Source organism: Festucalex cinctus, chromosome 9 (genome assembly GCF_051991245.1).
Source record: "Festucalex cinctus isolate MCC-2025b chromosome 9, RoL_Fcin_1.0, whole genome shotgun sequence".
Lineage (NCBI taxonomy): Eukaryota > Metazoa > Chordata > Actinopteri > Syngnathiformes > Syngnathidae > Festucalex > Festucalex cinctus.
The window spans coordinates 15,437,472-15,449,788 of record NC_135419.1 but is presented as its reverse complement, the minus strand read 5'-3'; the positions used below and the strand labels follow the sequence as shown (position 1 = coordinate 15,449,788).

The window sequence follows — 12,317 nt, the reverse complement described above, 5'->3', positions numbered from 1 at the left end:
TTGTGCTTTTGTACATAACAGCAATGCATATAAGCCACCTATAATCTCTAATAACAATATTGAGGCACTTACTTGCTAATGCAAGAACACATTGATCGCTTCACAAGCAAATTAGGTTCCCCTTCATCTGACAATTAGCATAGATTTTAAACCTAGAAGGCCAAAACATCCCTAATAAAATTTAAATTGCACTAATAAACTAGCCACTAGAGGGTGCTAGAACTGCACAAATGGAAATCAACCTGACTTTTTTTTAACAAATGTGTTCCTTTTAAATATTGTGAACATGACGACAACGATATTGTGGCAGTTTTAATATCACGATATTGCCCTTATTGTTACATCCCTATTAAATATAGCAACTGTGAACATAAACTAGGCTACCAAATAAACCTTTGGTCATCACCACGTTTCTAAAAATATGTCACTGAACGAGATATTCAGCACTTTCGTGACATTAGGGCTAATTTACATCATATAAAACACCGGATTTCTCAGCCATTGACTTGGCAGCTCGTTAGGCCTAAATTTCCCAAATGTGATGCTCTTAAAGGGATATTTGACTCATTGAGCCATTTACAGCAGTAAATAGTTAATATTTTGTCCAGAATGAATTTGACAACTTCATTATTTTTCTTGTACAATTAATAACTTTAAAAACTATTTTTTCTACTTACTGTCGACTGAAGATGACATCACCTGTGCTGAGGAAGCAGGTAACGACCAATCATGGCTCACCTGTTTTCTGGGTTTGGTCAGCAACCTGAGCCATGATTGGTCATTACCTGCTACCTCAGCACAGGTGATGTCATCATCACTCGACAGCAAGTGGGAAAAATTAGTATTTAAATGTATTAATTTTACATAAAAATAATGGATTTACTAAATTCATTCTGGATAAAATATGAACTTTTTGCTGCTGAAAATGGCTCAATGAGTCAAGTATCCCTTTAAGCGGTATCTAAAGCACTATCATGTCCAAATCAAGATGTAAGCAAAACGAGTCGTAACGTTAGCACAGATTAGCGTTAGCTAACAGCCAGTCTCTTTACATAAGGTGAAGAGACTGGCTAGCGGTCACAGAAATGATACATTAAGACACCTGGATAATGTTTTAAATTGTGAAAGATGTCTCCTTTAAAATACAGATTGATGATGATAATGCACATGAACGGGAACATTTCTAGACCAATAACCAAATAGCTTTTATTTACGTCGTCTTCCTGATTTCCTCCATGGACTGTTTGAGCTCCTCCAGTGTCTCCTCAGCCCTGGTTGAGTTCTTGATCAAGGACAAGTTCTGCTCAGTTAGCTCTGTCATCAGCTCAATAAGTTGCTTGGGATCAGTGAAGTACAACTCTGGATCATCCTGCGCGGATGCAACGTTGCAAGTCAGTCAACGGTAAGTCGTGGTGAATTTCAATAAAACTGACCTCGTACTCCGAACCGTCGCTCGCTGCCCTAAAATGGTTAAGAAAAATATGTATGTTTGGAAAATCATAAATATTTAGTACATGTAGTAATGATGTGTGGTGAAGACCTGGCACTCTCCACAGAGGACTGTCTGGCCTGGGCAGTTGCAATGTTGCTCTCCAGTTCTGTGTGTGCAATAATACAAAAATCATAACAAAACAAAGCCGTCATTTTGACTGTTCTCAAAATTGGATTTGTTGTTACTCTGTTTACATAGATCAACAATGTTGCAGGTCTTTTGAGTTTTCCTCTTTCTGTATATTGGCCTATATCATTACTGCACTGCCATTTAATTTTATTAAAAAATAGAAAAATATTTAGGAGTAATTGCCACTTTACTTCCACACCCGTCAATTTGACTGCTCTTTTCATTTCAATGTACATCTTTCACGTTGGGCTTCCGTAGCAACTACTATTCTGTTTGTTTTATCATTCTGCGTTAAAGATGTTCTTATAGTATAGTCCATTTTTTTGTACATTGGTTGCATAGGTCAGAGTGTCTTGTAAAGTATTTTTTATTTTATTTTTTTAAATAAAAAATGAACACCATTTTCTTTTCTACTATTCTTTGAGACCTTGCGATGTAAAGGGCATTATAAATAAAATGTATTCTTCTTCTTCTTCTTCTTCTTCTTCTTCTTCTTATTATTATTATTATTACCTAGCTTGAATGTTGAGTCCTCTAGCTCCTTGTTCTGCTCAGCCTCAGTGTTTTTATCCACTTGGATTTTGTTGAGAAGCTTTGCCCTCTGGGCCTCCTGCCACTCCGGAGGAGACAACTTGAAAAGAAGCTCCTTGTATCTCTTGTACTCTTGGAGAATTTCTTCATAGTTGGCAACTTCACTAAGAAGAGAAGAATTGATTTAGAGCCAAATATTATCAGATTATCATAGTCACCACAGAAAAGTGGCACCTTCTTATTGTTGATATTTCAGAAGTCAACTTCTGAATCTCCGCAGTTTTCTCCTGTTTGGACTTTGCCTCTCGTTCAAAACTGACAACAGAAACAACAACTGGGAGTTTTAGTAATCAGCAGTCAAAGTCAGTTCACCTGTATTGGTTATAATGCATTTTAGATTCCTCCTAAATAATCCTAACATTTTGCGAGTAGTATTCGATCTAGATTGCTTTTACAATGTTTGGGCCTCCAACGACTTTTTCTCATTCTCCCTCAGGAACATTGCATAGCTCTGATTGTCCTTTTCGATGGTCTTCTCCAACTCCTTGAGCTGTCTCTCCTCTTTTGCTATGGCCTTGTCCATCTTACAAATCTCAGACCTCTTTGTCATCAGTGATATCTGAGGAAGAAGGGAGGATTGCGAGAGCTGATTGGCTGCACATGAAGGAAACCTCAGAACGGAGAAGATTCATATTTCTTTATGAAACTGTGAACGTGAGGTCCCGCAGTTATTTACCTCCAACACGGCCTTCTGACGCTCCATGGAGATTAAGTCATGTTTACATTCTCTCACTATATCTTCTAGGAATAAATAAATGAGTTAAAATGGCAGTTGTGAAGTTGTAGACAAGTTCTCGTTTCTATTCACTTTCAACTTACTTTGTTTCAGCAAAGCAGTCTTCAGTCCACGTCTTGCGGTTGTTTGTAGTTGGGGCGTTGGCTTACTTTTGTCTTGTTTCTCTTCCTCCTCCTCCTTCAGCTGCGTGAGAAGCTCTTTCCGCTGTTCTGCCATCATTTGGGCAGCGTAATTTGTCTTCTGGTGAATTGGGAGGGGCAGGAAGTTGCGCAACTCCTGAGCATGGAGATCAAGATAAGTAACAATGGATAGAATAGAATATATGTATACGTACGCGGACAGACATTTTGTTGATCATCTTTTTCAACCAAACTTTGTAGTAGAATGCTTTTCCCGTCTGGTGAGTTCAATTGACTCTCAGGTGTCTCCCTCCTCATCCTGCTCCTCCTATCACCTACAGATACAGTGAAGAAAATATGTCAACAAACGATTTCAATATTTTTTAATGCATGTACCAGATGAGAAACGACACATACACGCTACTGTACCTGCTTTGCTGGATTTGATGACTCCATTCTGTTTTGGTACAATCCTGTCTGAGGACATCTCGGAATCTTCTCTTTAGAAAATGTTTGCAATAATATGCTTCTGTTGTTGAATTATTATTATGCTGTAATGTTCAATACTAGAGTGAAATGTGGCGACAAGCCCGACAACATATCTAATGTAGCTCTCACTCAAAGTCGGCTAAGATAGGATCCAGCTCACTTGTGATCTATTGAGGACAAGTAGAATAGAAAATGGATAATTTGCAAAAGTGTAGAACTAAACAGCAAACTCGGGAGTCTTTGTTGCCACTTGCATATACTGGGACTAAAAAAAAAAAAAGAGTTGTAATACTTTCCTGGGATGGAGGCTTCTAGTTCTCCCTGAGCAGTGACAAAAAAACATTATTATATCCCACCAGGGGAGCCCAGGCCATATGGATGTATACTTTATTGTCATCAATGTTTTTTTTTCTCTGTACAGATGACTTAAACATTGTTAAAGTACATTTCAAGTGTTTACAATACTGTTATTATTTCCCTTACTTATCATTCAAGAAAGATGATGTATGGAAATATTTAATTATAGTGAATATTATTTATTTATACTACTACTAGTATTAGTAGGCTACTTACTACTACTAATATTAAAATAAATAAATAAAAATCAACATAAAAAGGAATTAAAGAAATGTAGCTATCTTTTTATTTTGGTTTTACAGGTAAAGATATTAAATAACTGCACATAACGCTACCTTGGTCACATTTTAGATGACGTAGCTACACGTTAGCATTACATCACACATTACAACGACACAATCCTCAAACTGTTCAACAATGCGTACACTGCTTCAGAATAAATTTAAACCAACTTACTATAAAATGATGCCGAAGGAATTCCTTAATTTCAGCAACAAGACAAAAGAACACAAGCTACGCTTCGATTTTTTTTTTCTGTGTACTGTTGTCATGGTAACTCTCAACCGAGAGTTGCTGTTAAAATTCGCTTGTCTACAGGTAAAGTACACTGTATAGAGTTAACAACAAAAAAAACACACACATTATGCGTTTTACTTAATATGTTTGAATTATGTGGTCTTATTGAAAAAAAAAAAAGACTTGAAATGAAAATCTTGCAGATTAATTTAGTGTGCAACCACATTAAGTAACCGCTAGATGGCGGTAAGTACTCATCAAGTGGATTCAACTGGCCCTGGACAACAGGAATTAGATCTCGATTGTGATTGCACCTAACTCCTACTAAATTTTCTTTTTTATTAAGTAATGACAGACATAGATTATACATTATACTGAAAGACATACAAATGACTAACATGAAATGAGAAATATTCAGGGTCTGCTCTGGTTAGTTCTCTGATCTGTAATATTTAATATTGTGCATGAGTGGATATACATAGCACAGAACAGCGTCCTGTTCCTCCCACGCATCCACGCATGACCCTGCACATCTCAGCTGAAGAAAAAAAAAGTAGCCCACACACACAACACTCGTAGGAAATCCCAGGTTAAAATAGCGCAAACTCACGGGGGAGTGTTGGCCCTCAAAAGGTCAAGTTGCGTAAGGAGACAAGAATTGTAATATGTTCACATTTGAAGGAAGGCATCTTCGATTTAGTTAAATAGAAAACCATCTTTCACAACGTTTGCATCCATTCATCCACTTTTTATGGTATAGAAAATGGATGAATGCATGTGAATGTTGCATATAAACAGGAGAAACAATGGTTATGCCAAATTCTGATTTGAATTTGCAGTTCCCTACACAGCTATTTTTTTTTTCGCTGCTCTATTGGTTTCTCTCAAAAGTGCTGAAAAAGTTTTTCCCGATTGACAGTTCTATTAGCTGAGCTTTTGCCATGGCAGCTAATAGTGAGCCTTTAAAAAAAATAAAATAAAAATCAAACCAATAATATGACACAGTGACAACCACTTGAAATAAAAGTGTAGACTGGCATTCATTTCGTCACTTGGCCTGATTGCATTGAGGGCTGTGAGACCTCTCAGTGAAGACGAGGAGGAGGAGGAGGAAGAAGGGGATTTGGCATGCAGTATAATTTTTAGCTTTGTAGCTATATCCTTACTGTTTGTTGTGGCAGAGAATATGTTCTGAAAACCACCACCTCAACTGCGCTAGCCTGATTTCTTTTTGAGTCCTCGCAATTTTGTCAAGCATGTAAACAGTAATTAATCACCATAATACTCCATAAAATGTCGTCTGGCAAAGCTTTGAAATGTAATGAATATGCACAATTGATTATAATTGGTATAGCATACGCTCATATGCCATTTAATGGAATTAATTATTGCACTGTGAATTGGGAATTGGAACGACTACTAAATATAGGGTGCTCAGAAGCTAATGCCTAGTGAATAACAATTTACTGGGAACAAATTCAATTGTCAGTTAAACAACTGCCTAAGAAAGCAATGAGTAGTACGGGATATAGGTGCAAAAATACAAATCTTGTGATCGCAATTATTTCACAATGAGCAGATAATATGAATGCCATTTAAGTGATTTCCATGTAAACAAGGAAGGAGTTTTCATATCATCAGTGAAATATGAAGAAATGGTTTTGTGCCTACCGGTAAATACAATCCCAGAGAGGAGCAGCCACAGAGACTTTTTTTTTTTGTTACATTTTGACAACAGGTGAGAACGGCAAGTGATAACAATGTCAACAGGTGACTCGTGTGTTGTGATGAGGTACGTCATCCGTGACATCATTACTTTACCGACACCGTTTTCATGGATCAGCACCCCAAATTCAAGCGAGCCCACCAATCATTGATAAAGCACAGCTTCCTCATGAGTTCCATCTCACAACACAAAGAATTGCTTCCGCAAACGCGAAGCGCTGAAGTAAATGAGACAGAAAGATGGAAAACTGTCATCAAGAAGGCCCAACCGAAGACGGCTGCAAACAAAGTGGTCGTAAAAGCAATACTGTACAGGAAAAACAATGTATCTGAGTATCTTGGTGATTTCATTACTTCATTAATTTGATATACCACAACTAATCCATCCATGCTTACATTTGATCAAATCTCATTAACTCATTCACTCCCAGGCATTTTTACTGACGCAATCCCCTTCGCTCGCGACTGTTTTACTGGATTTTGACTGATTTTGCAAAGCCCACAGAATATTGTGTTCTATTTTTATAAAAACATGAAACCTAGCAAAAGTAAGATTAGAGTCTCTTCTTTCATCAGGAAAAAAAGTGTATTGTATCCGTTTCCATTTTGCAGCAATTAGCATTATTATTAGCATTTAGCTATGCTTCATCATTATTCACAAATCTCTTTAAAACACCGGGGAAAAATATGGCCCTGGTTGATCTCTTATACTCTGCTGCCACCTACTGGCCGTTTTTGTAATAACTACCATTGCTTCAAGCATTCTCTTCAGTTCAGAGGCTGCGTCAAAGGCTTCTTTATGCTCTAGCATAAAAAAAATAAAAATGTATAAATACGTCTTTGGGAGCATGGTAATATTTCAAATTGAATGTATTTATACATTTTTGGGAGCAAATGAGTTAAATAAAATAAATGACAATGGAACGTAACTTACAATCGATCTGCCTACGCACGTTTTGCTACTCAAGTTGTTACAGTATCTTGCAATATGTTAAAAAATATTACTAGGTTACTATTTTGCTATATGTTAGCATGTTAGCTTTTTTTTTTTTACCAATTTTTGACATCTTTGTATTTGTACCTATATAAGGGAAGATGTAAAATTAGCATTCAATCCATTCTAATTGATCAGTCTGAATGAAGACAGGATATAAAATCCCTGTGGATCAGCCTTAGCGCTTTTCTAGCTAACTTTGCTATCTCGCGGTGTTAGCATATTCGCGCTTTTCTAGCTAACTTTGCTATCTCGCGGTGTTAGCATAACAACTGTTAGCATGCTAGCATTATCAATCAATTAAAATGAATTATCTTTCTAAAAAGTATACAAAGGGGCAGATGTAAAATCTGTGTGTGTCTGACTTACCTCCTTTGTTGTTTTATGTTAGCATACCTCATGCTGTAATGTTAGCAACAGCTCGTATTAAGTAAATATCAATAGTACCACGTGTGAGCATGTTAGCATTTCATCAATTTGTATTATAATTGCATCATAATACCCCTTTCTTCATTTTATTTTTTTAAGTCTCACTCTACGTTTCTTATACGGTATTTCAATGAATTCGATAGCATTTCAGTTCCGCATCAGCTCTTCAGCATTCACACGCAGTTTCTAGAAACTATATTCTCAAGTTCGTACATCAACAAAAACTCACAATGATTTAATTTTTCTTTTTCGTTTAGCCAAAAAGTTAACTTTTCCATTTAATTCTCCATTTGAAATGGTCAGTCAATGCTGCATGTTATGAGGATTCCGTCTGTGCCTGATGGCTTTCATCCCACCAGAATTAATCCCCACATAATTAAAATTATTTTCAACTGACAGATGCTTGCTTGTCTGGTCGGGGGGGAAATGTTGGACAAGTGGCTGACAAAGACAAACGTTTAACAGGAGAAATGAGCGTGATGGGAAATATTCATCCATCCGTTTAAAAAAAAAAGATGTTATTTTATTTTAAAGGAGTTGATTTCCCCACCTTAGCAACGTTAATTGCCATTGAGACCGCAAGAACTAGGGATCTATATCTATGACTAAACCTCTAATGATGGAGGATAATGAGTTCTTTCACCTTGGCCCATCAGCCTAAATCCAGATCCATTAACTCTGGAAGTTCCTAGTTGCTTTGACAACTCTTTGATTTTGTTTTCCAACGTAAAAAAAGACAGTTTGATGCTGACAACGTGCCGTTAAACTGGGGACCTCTGGGGGCACTATCATCTATGACAGTTTACCATCTTCTGATTTCAATAATCACATTACCATGACAACCTATTTTCCTTGAAATGTTGACGAAACATGTTTTGGAGGAAACTTTTTTTTTTGTATCAAACAACATCAGTTCAATTGAATACTTTTTTATTTTATTTTATTTTTTTTTATTCACAAGCGTCTTGTGCTCAAAGTACTCCATTTGAAAGAGGACTGACTGCCTCAAGATGTAAAAATAGATTAGGTTTTAATCAGATGACAATAGCAAGCAAGTCCTTATTGCTTGAAGTGCTTCACCACTCAAGGGACAAAAAAAAAAAAAAGCGATTTAGGTTAGATTCTTTTCAGCTGCTGTTTTTACTCCACTGATAGTTGTCTCATTTTCTTCCGCTCCTTTCTGACAGTGAAGCAGCACATGCGGCTTGACAGTACAACAGGTTGAAGCATAATTTTTTGGAGGTTACATTGTCATGCATTTGCATTTTATTAACCACAACTCATTTTCTGAAAAGCGAATTTGAATGCTGAAGCAATTACTGTATGCCATAAGACGACGAGGAGAAGATCACAATTGAGCTTTTGAGGCTTCCCATTATGTGGAATTTGAAATAGAAACCTCACATGGTAATGTATTTACAGTGAGTGCACAACTAGTTTAGAGGCTAATGCCCCAATATCATTATGACATTATGGTCATCATATATCCAGATAGAGATCATATTAAACGGGAGAGGCTGTGCACAAATAGGACCTCTATTGCTAATATATTGAAAATGTGACTCTTTGAAAAGGGATCTTTTACAATCCCCAGACAAGGAACATGAACTTTTTGTTTACGTATGAGCACGAATAGTGTCTATACTCCAAATTAGGGCTGCTCGATTATGGAACAAATAATAATTGCGATTATTTTGGCAATAATTGAAATCACAATTATTCATTTTTTGGGACAACACAAGAAAATGTTTAAGTATTTAAAAATATTTAGACCAAAAAAAATAATCATTTTGGACCAAACTGAATTTATAATAATATATATTTATAATAATATGTATTTATTTATGTTGGCAAAAACTTGAAGTTGGAGTGCAGCTTGTGTATTGTGCAGTAGGACAATCATTTATTTTTTGGCACAAAACGAGAAAATGTTCCATCCATCCATCCATCCATTTTCTTGACTGCTTGTTCCTCACAAGGGTCGCGGGGGTGCTGGAGCCTATCTCAGCTGGCTCTGGGCAGTAGGCGGGTACACCCTGTACTGGTTGCCAGCCAATCGCAGAAGAAAATGTTTAAATGTAAAAAAACAAAAAATATTAAGACAAATACTTTTTTTTTTAAACACTAGAATTATGCAAGTTCCTTTTGTGTGAAACAAATTTTATTTAATTTATTTTAAGTTTTAAAAAAAGGTGCAAATGCATACATTTAATTAAACTCAAAAATTAATATTAGTATATTTTTTACATGATTATGGTGATTTTGTCCGCGACCCTTGTGAGGAATAAGCAGTCAAGAAAATGCATGGATGGATGAATGGATGTTGATTTTGTAATTGTGTGCAATAATAGAAATTGTAATTGGATTTCGATTAATTGCACAGTCCTACTCCAAATGCAACACAAAAACAAAACACTCCAAATAGTGTCCAACAATTTTTCTGTAGATCAGCGTTTGACCTGACAAATGCCAACTTGTTTTCCTCACAGATATGGAAGGAAGTGTTGTCATGATTCATTAGCACCTTGAAAACGCAAATGTCTTTAGGGAAAACATGTCTGCTCGCGAACAACATAATTGGGACAACTCGAGAACTCGGGGAGGGGAAGAAGCTTGTAGGCTCTCACACACAAGCGAACAAAGCTGTCATTCGCACAAACACACCAGCACACTCAAAGCAAATGAGGCCTGTAGAAGTCAATGGATAATAAGGGAATGGAAGTTTTAGTTCCTCCAAAACAGAAAAAAAATATTTTCAGTTATCAAATAACGCTCAAGTTGAAAAGCGAAGGGATTCCATGGAAGCTTATCGGAGCCCAAGTAACGGTCTGGCCTATATCTCACTGTTGGAAATTTTGGCCATTGGTCCTCTCTTGAGGAGCTCCTCTGAGAGATCAACACTATTTTAAGGGTGCCTATTAATACAGCACCGCCTCAATGGAGAGGTGAAATGAAGCGAGAGCTTCCCAGCAATCAGGCCAGGAAACCGAGAGCTTCCATAGATTCCAATTCAATTTCCACGATGAGGAGCGTAAACGGATACCCTGCATGGCAACACGATGCAATCAATGCGGCATTCCCTGCTTTGTAAAGTGTGCAAGTGGACGGAACACTCTGTGTAAATGTAACTTTGGAGAGGTTATTAATAAATAACCGGATTAATTAATAACCGTGATGTCTTTGACGTCATTTAACGTTTATGGCAATATACATCTTGATTTTTCTAATCATTATTAACTGTTTTTGGCAGTCAAATAACCTGATTCATTAATAACTATGATGTCTATAGATACTAATAATAACTATTGATACATTTTATAGACAGTACTGTATACTAATTTTAAGAAGAATATGAGATGCCTGTAAAGCTAAGTCTGTTTTCATCATTTTTTTTTCCAAATACTGTATTTTACAGTAAAACTATTGTATCAAGGATTTTAAAAAAATTAAGTCGGTAAAAAATATATTATATATTTGATTATTTTAAGTCATTTCCAATATTTTAGTCAAGTAAATATGTTACAAGCTTTAATATGTTACAAGAAAATAGTGGTAAAAAAAATTGCGATTGAATTGCGTGATTATGTGATTAAATTGCGATTAATCACGATTAATTGTGGAATATTTGGTGATTAATTTGTTAAAAGATTTAAACACACAAACGAAACTGGTCGTTAGCCTGATTCTAAGAGTTTGAAGCTTTTTTTATGCTTGGTGGACTCTTGTGGTGAGGTAAAGTGTACAAGTGGACGGAACACTCGGTGCAAATATAACTGGATTAATTAATAACCATGACGTCTATAGATGCTAATAATAGCTATATTAGTACATTCTATAGTACAAACCGTCAAATATATTTTATATTTGATTATTTTAAGTCAATTCCAATTATTTTACTCAAGTAAATATGTTACAAGCTTTGTAGAAAATTGTAGTAAAAAATGTGATTAAATTACGATTAATCGCAATTAATTGTGGAATATTTGGCTATTAATTTGACTTAAAAAAAATAAACAGATACAAACAAAACTGATTGATCATTAGCCTGATTCTGTGAGTTTGAAGCACCCCCCCCCCACACACACACACACACCACCCCCTCCGTTTGGTGGACTCTCTTATGGTCAGGTCAAGTCTGCCCTCAAGGCTACAGCTGCTAAATTGCTGCAAGCTACGCCGGCCTGTTTTTTTGTTTCTACTCAAACATCTGCTGAGGTGTAAATGGCATTAAAAAGGGAACTTTCATCACCGCGTTTCTGTCGCAACTGTCACGGCTCAGCAAAACAGATCGGTGAAGTCTCGGGGCTGCATCTGCTGATGATGCTGGAGGGGGTCGACTCTGGCCTGCTGTGGAAGTTGAGCAGAAGTAAAAGCAAGTGATTCAGAGTTACGATCTTGAAAAGATCAGACATCAAAAAACTTTTACACATACCCCATTTGATGGAGGAAACATTTTCTCAGCATCTTCAGAAGCATGTTTCTTCGTGCATCTGCCGCCAGCCTTGTCCCCTACAGATTCTACTGTAAATTGTCACATGGATTAACATATAAATGTGTGAACGCTTCCTTTATGTCTGTGTTGATGGGATTAAGAAGCCACTGTTTACAACAGATGTGCCCTTTGCAGATGAAAATGCTCTTCGCCCGATCCTTCCTACTTTTGTTCAATTAACAATTTCCAGAACAAACCTAAGTGAATTATGTATACAAAAAGGAAAATATTATGATACTTAGGGGTTT

The 12,317-nt window shown here is 36.5% G+C and overlaps 1 protein-coding gene across 6 annotated transcripts in view; it reads right to left on the bottom strand.

Moving 5' to 3' along the window:
• The window catches only part of cfap100 (cilia and flagella associated protein 100), a 44,544-nt gene that overhangs the window by 1,587 nt on the left and 30,640 nt on the right, over positions 1 to 12,317 (bottom strand). Inside the window, exons 1-11 of one of the 6 annotated variants that reach the window (XM_077533111.1) lie at positions 12,010 to 12,222; positions 11,827 to 11,924; positions 3,293 to 3,402; positions 3,032 to 3,224; positions 2,889 to 2,953; positions 2,608 to 2,771; positions 2,387 to 2,467; positions 2,135 to 2,316; positions 1,541 to 1,598; positions 1,434 to 1,461; positions 1,215 to 1,369 (exon numbers count right to left, since the gene is read on the bottom strand). In XM_077533111.1, the coding sequence (XP_077389237.1) occupies positions 1,215 to 1,369; positions 1,434 to 1,461; positions 1,541 to 1,598; positions 2,135 to 2,316; positions 2,387 to 2,467; positions 2,608 to 2,771; positions 2,889 to 2,953; positions 3,032 to 3,224; positions 3,293 to 3,385 (1,019 nt within the window). In that variant the 5' untranslated portion in view covers positions 3,386 to 3,402; positions 11,827 to 11,924; positions 12,010 to 12,222. Of the gene's footprint in view, positions 1 to 1,214; positions 1,370 to 1,433; positions 1,462 to 1,540; positions 1,599 to 2,134; positions 2,317 to 2,386; positions 2,468 to 2,607; positions 2,772 to 2,888; positions 2,954 to 3,031; positions 3,225 to 3,282; positions 3,403 to 3,484; positions 6,802 to 11,826; positions 11,925 to 12,009; positions 12,223 to 12,317 lie in introns of those variants that run through there. The other 5 variants (XM_077533108.1, XM_077533107.1, XM_077533109.1 and 2 more) reach the window with 5 other exon arrangements.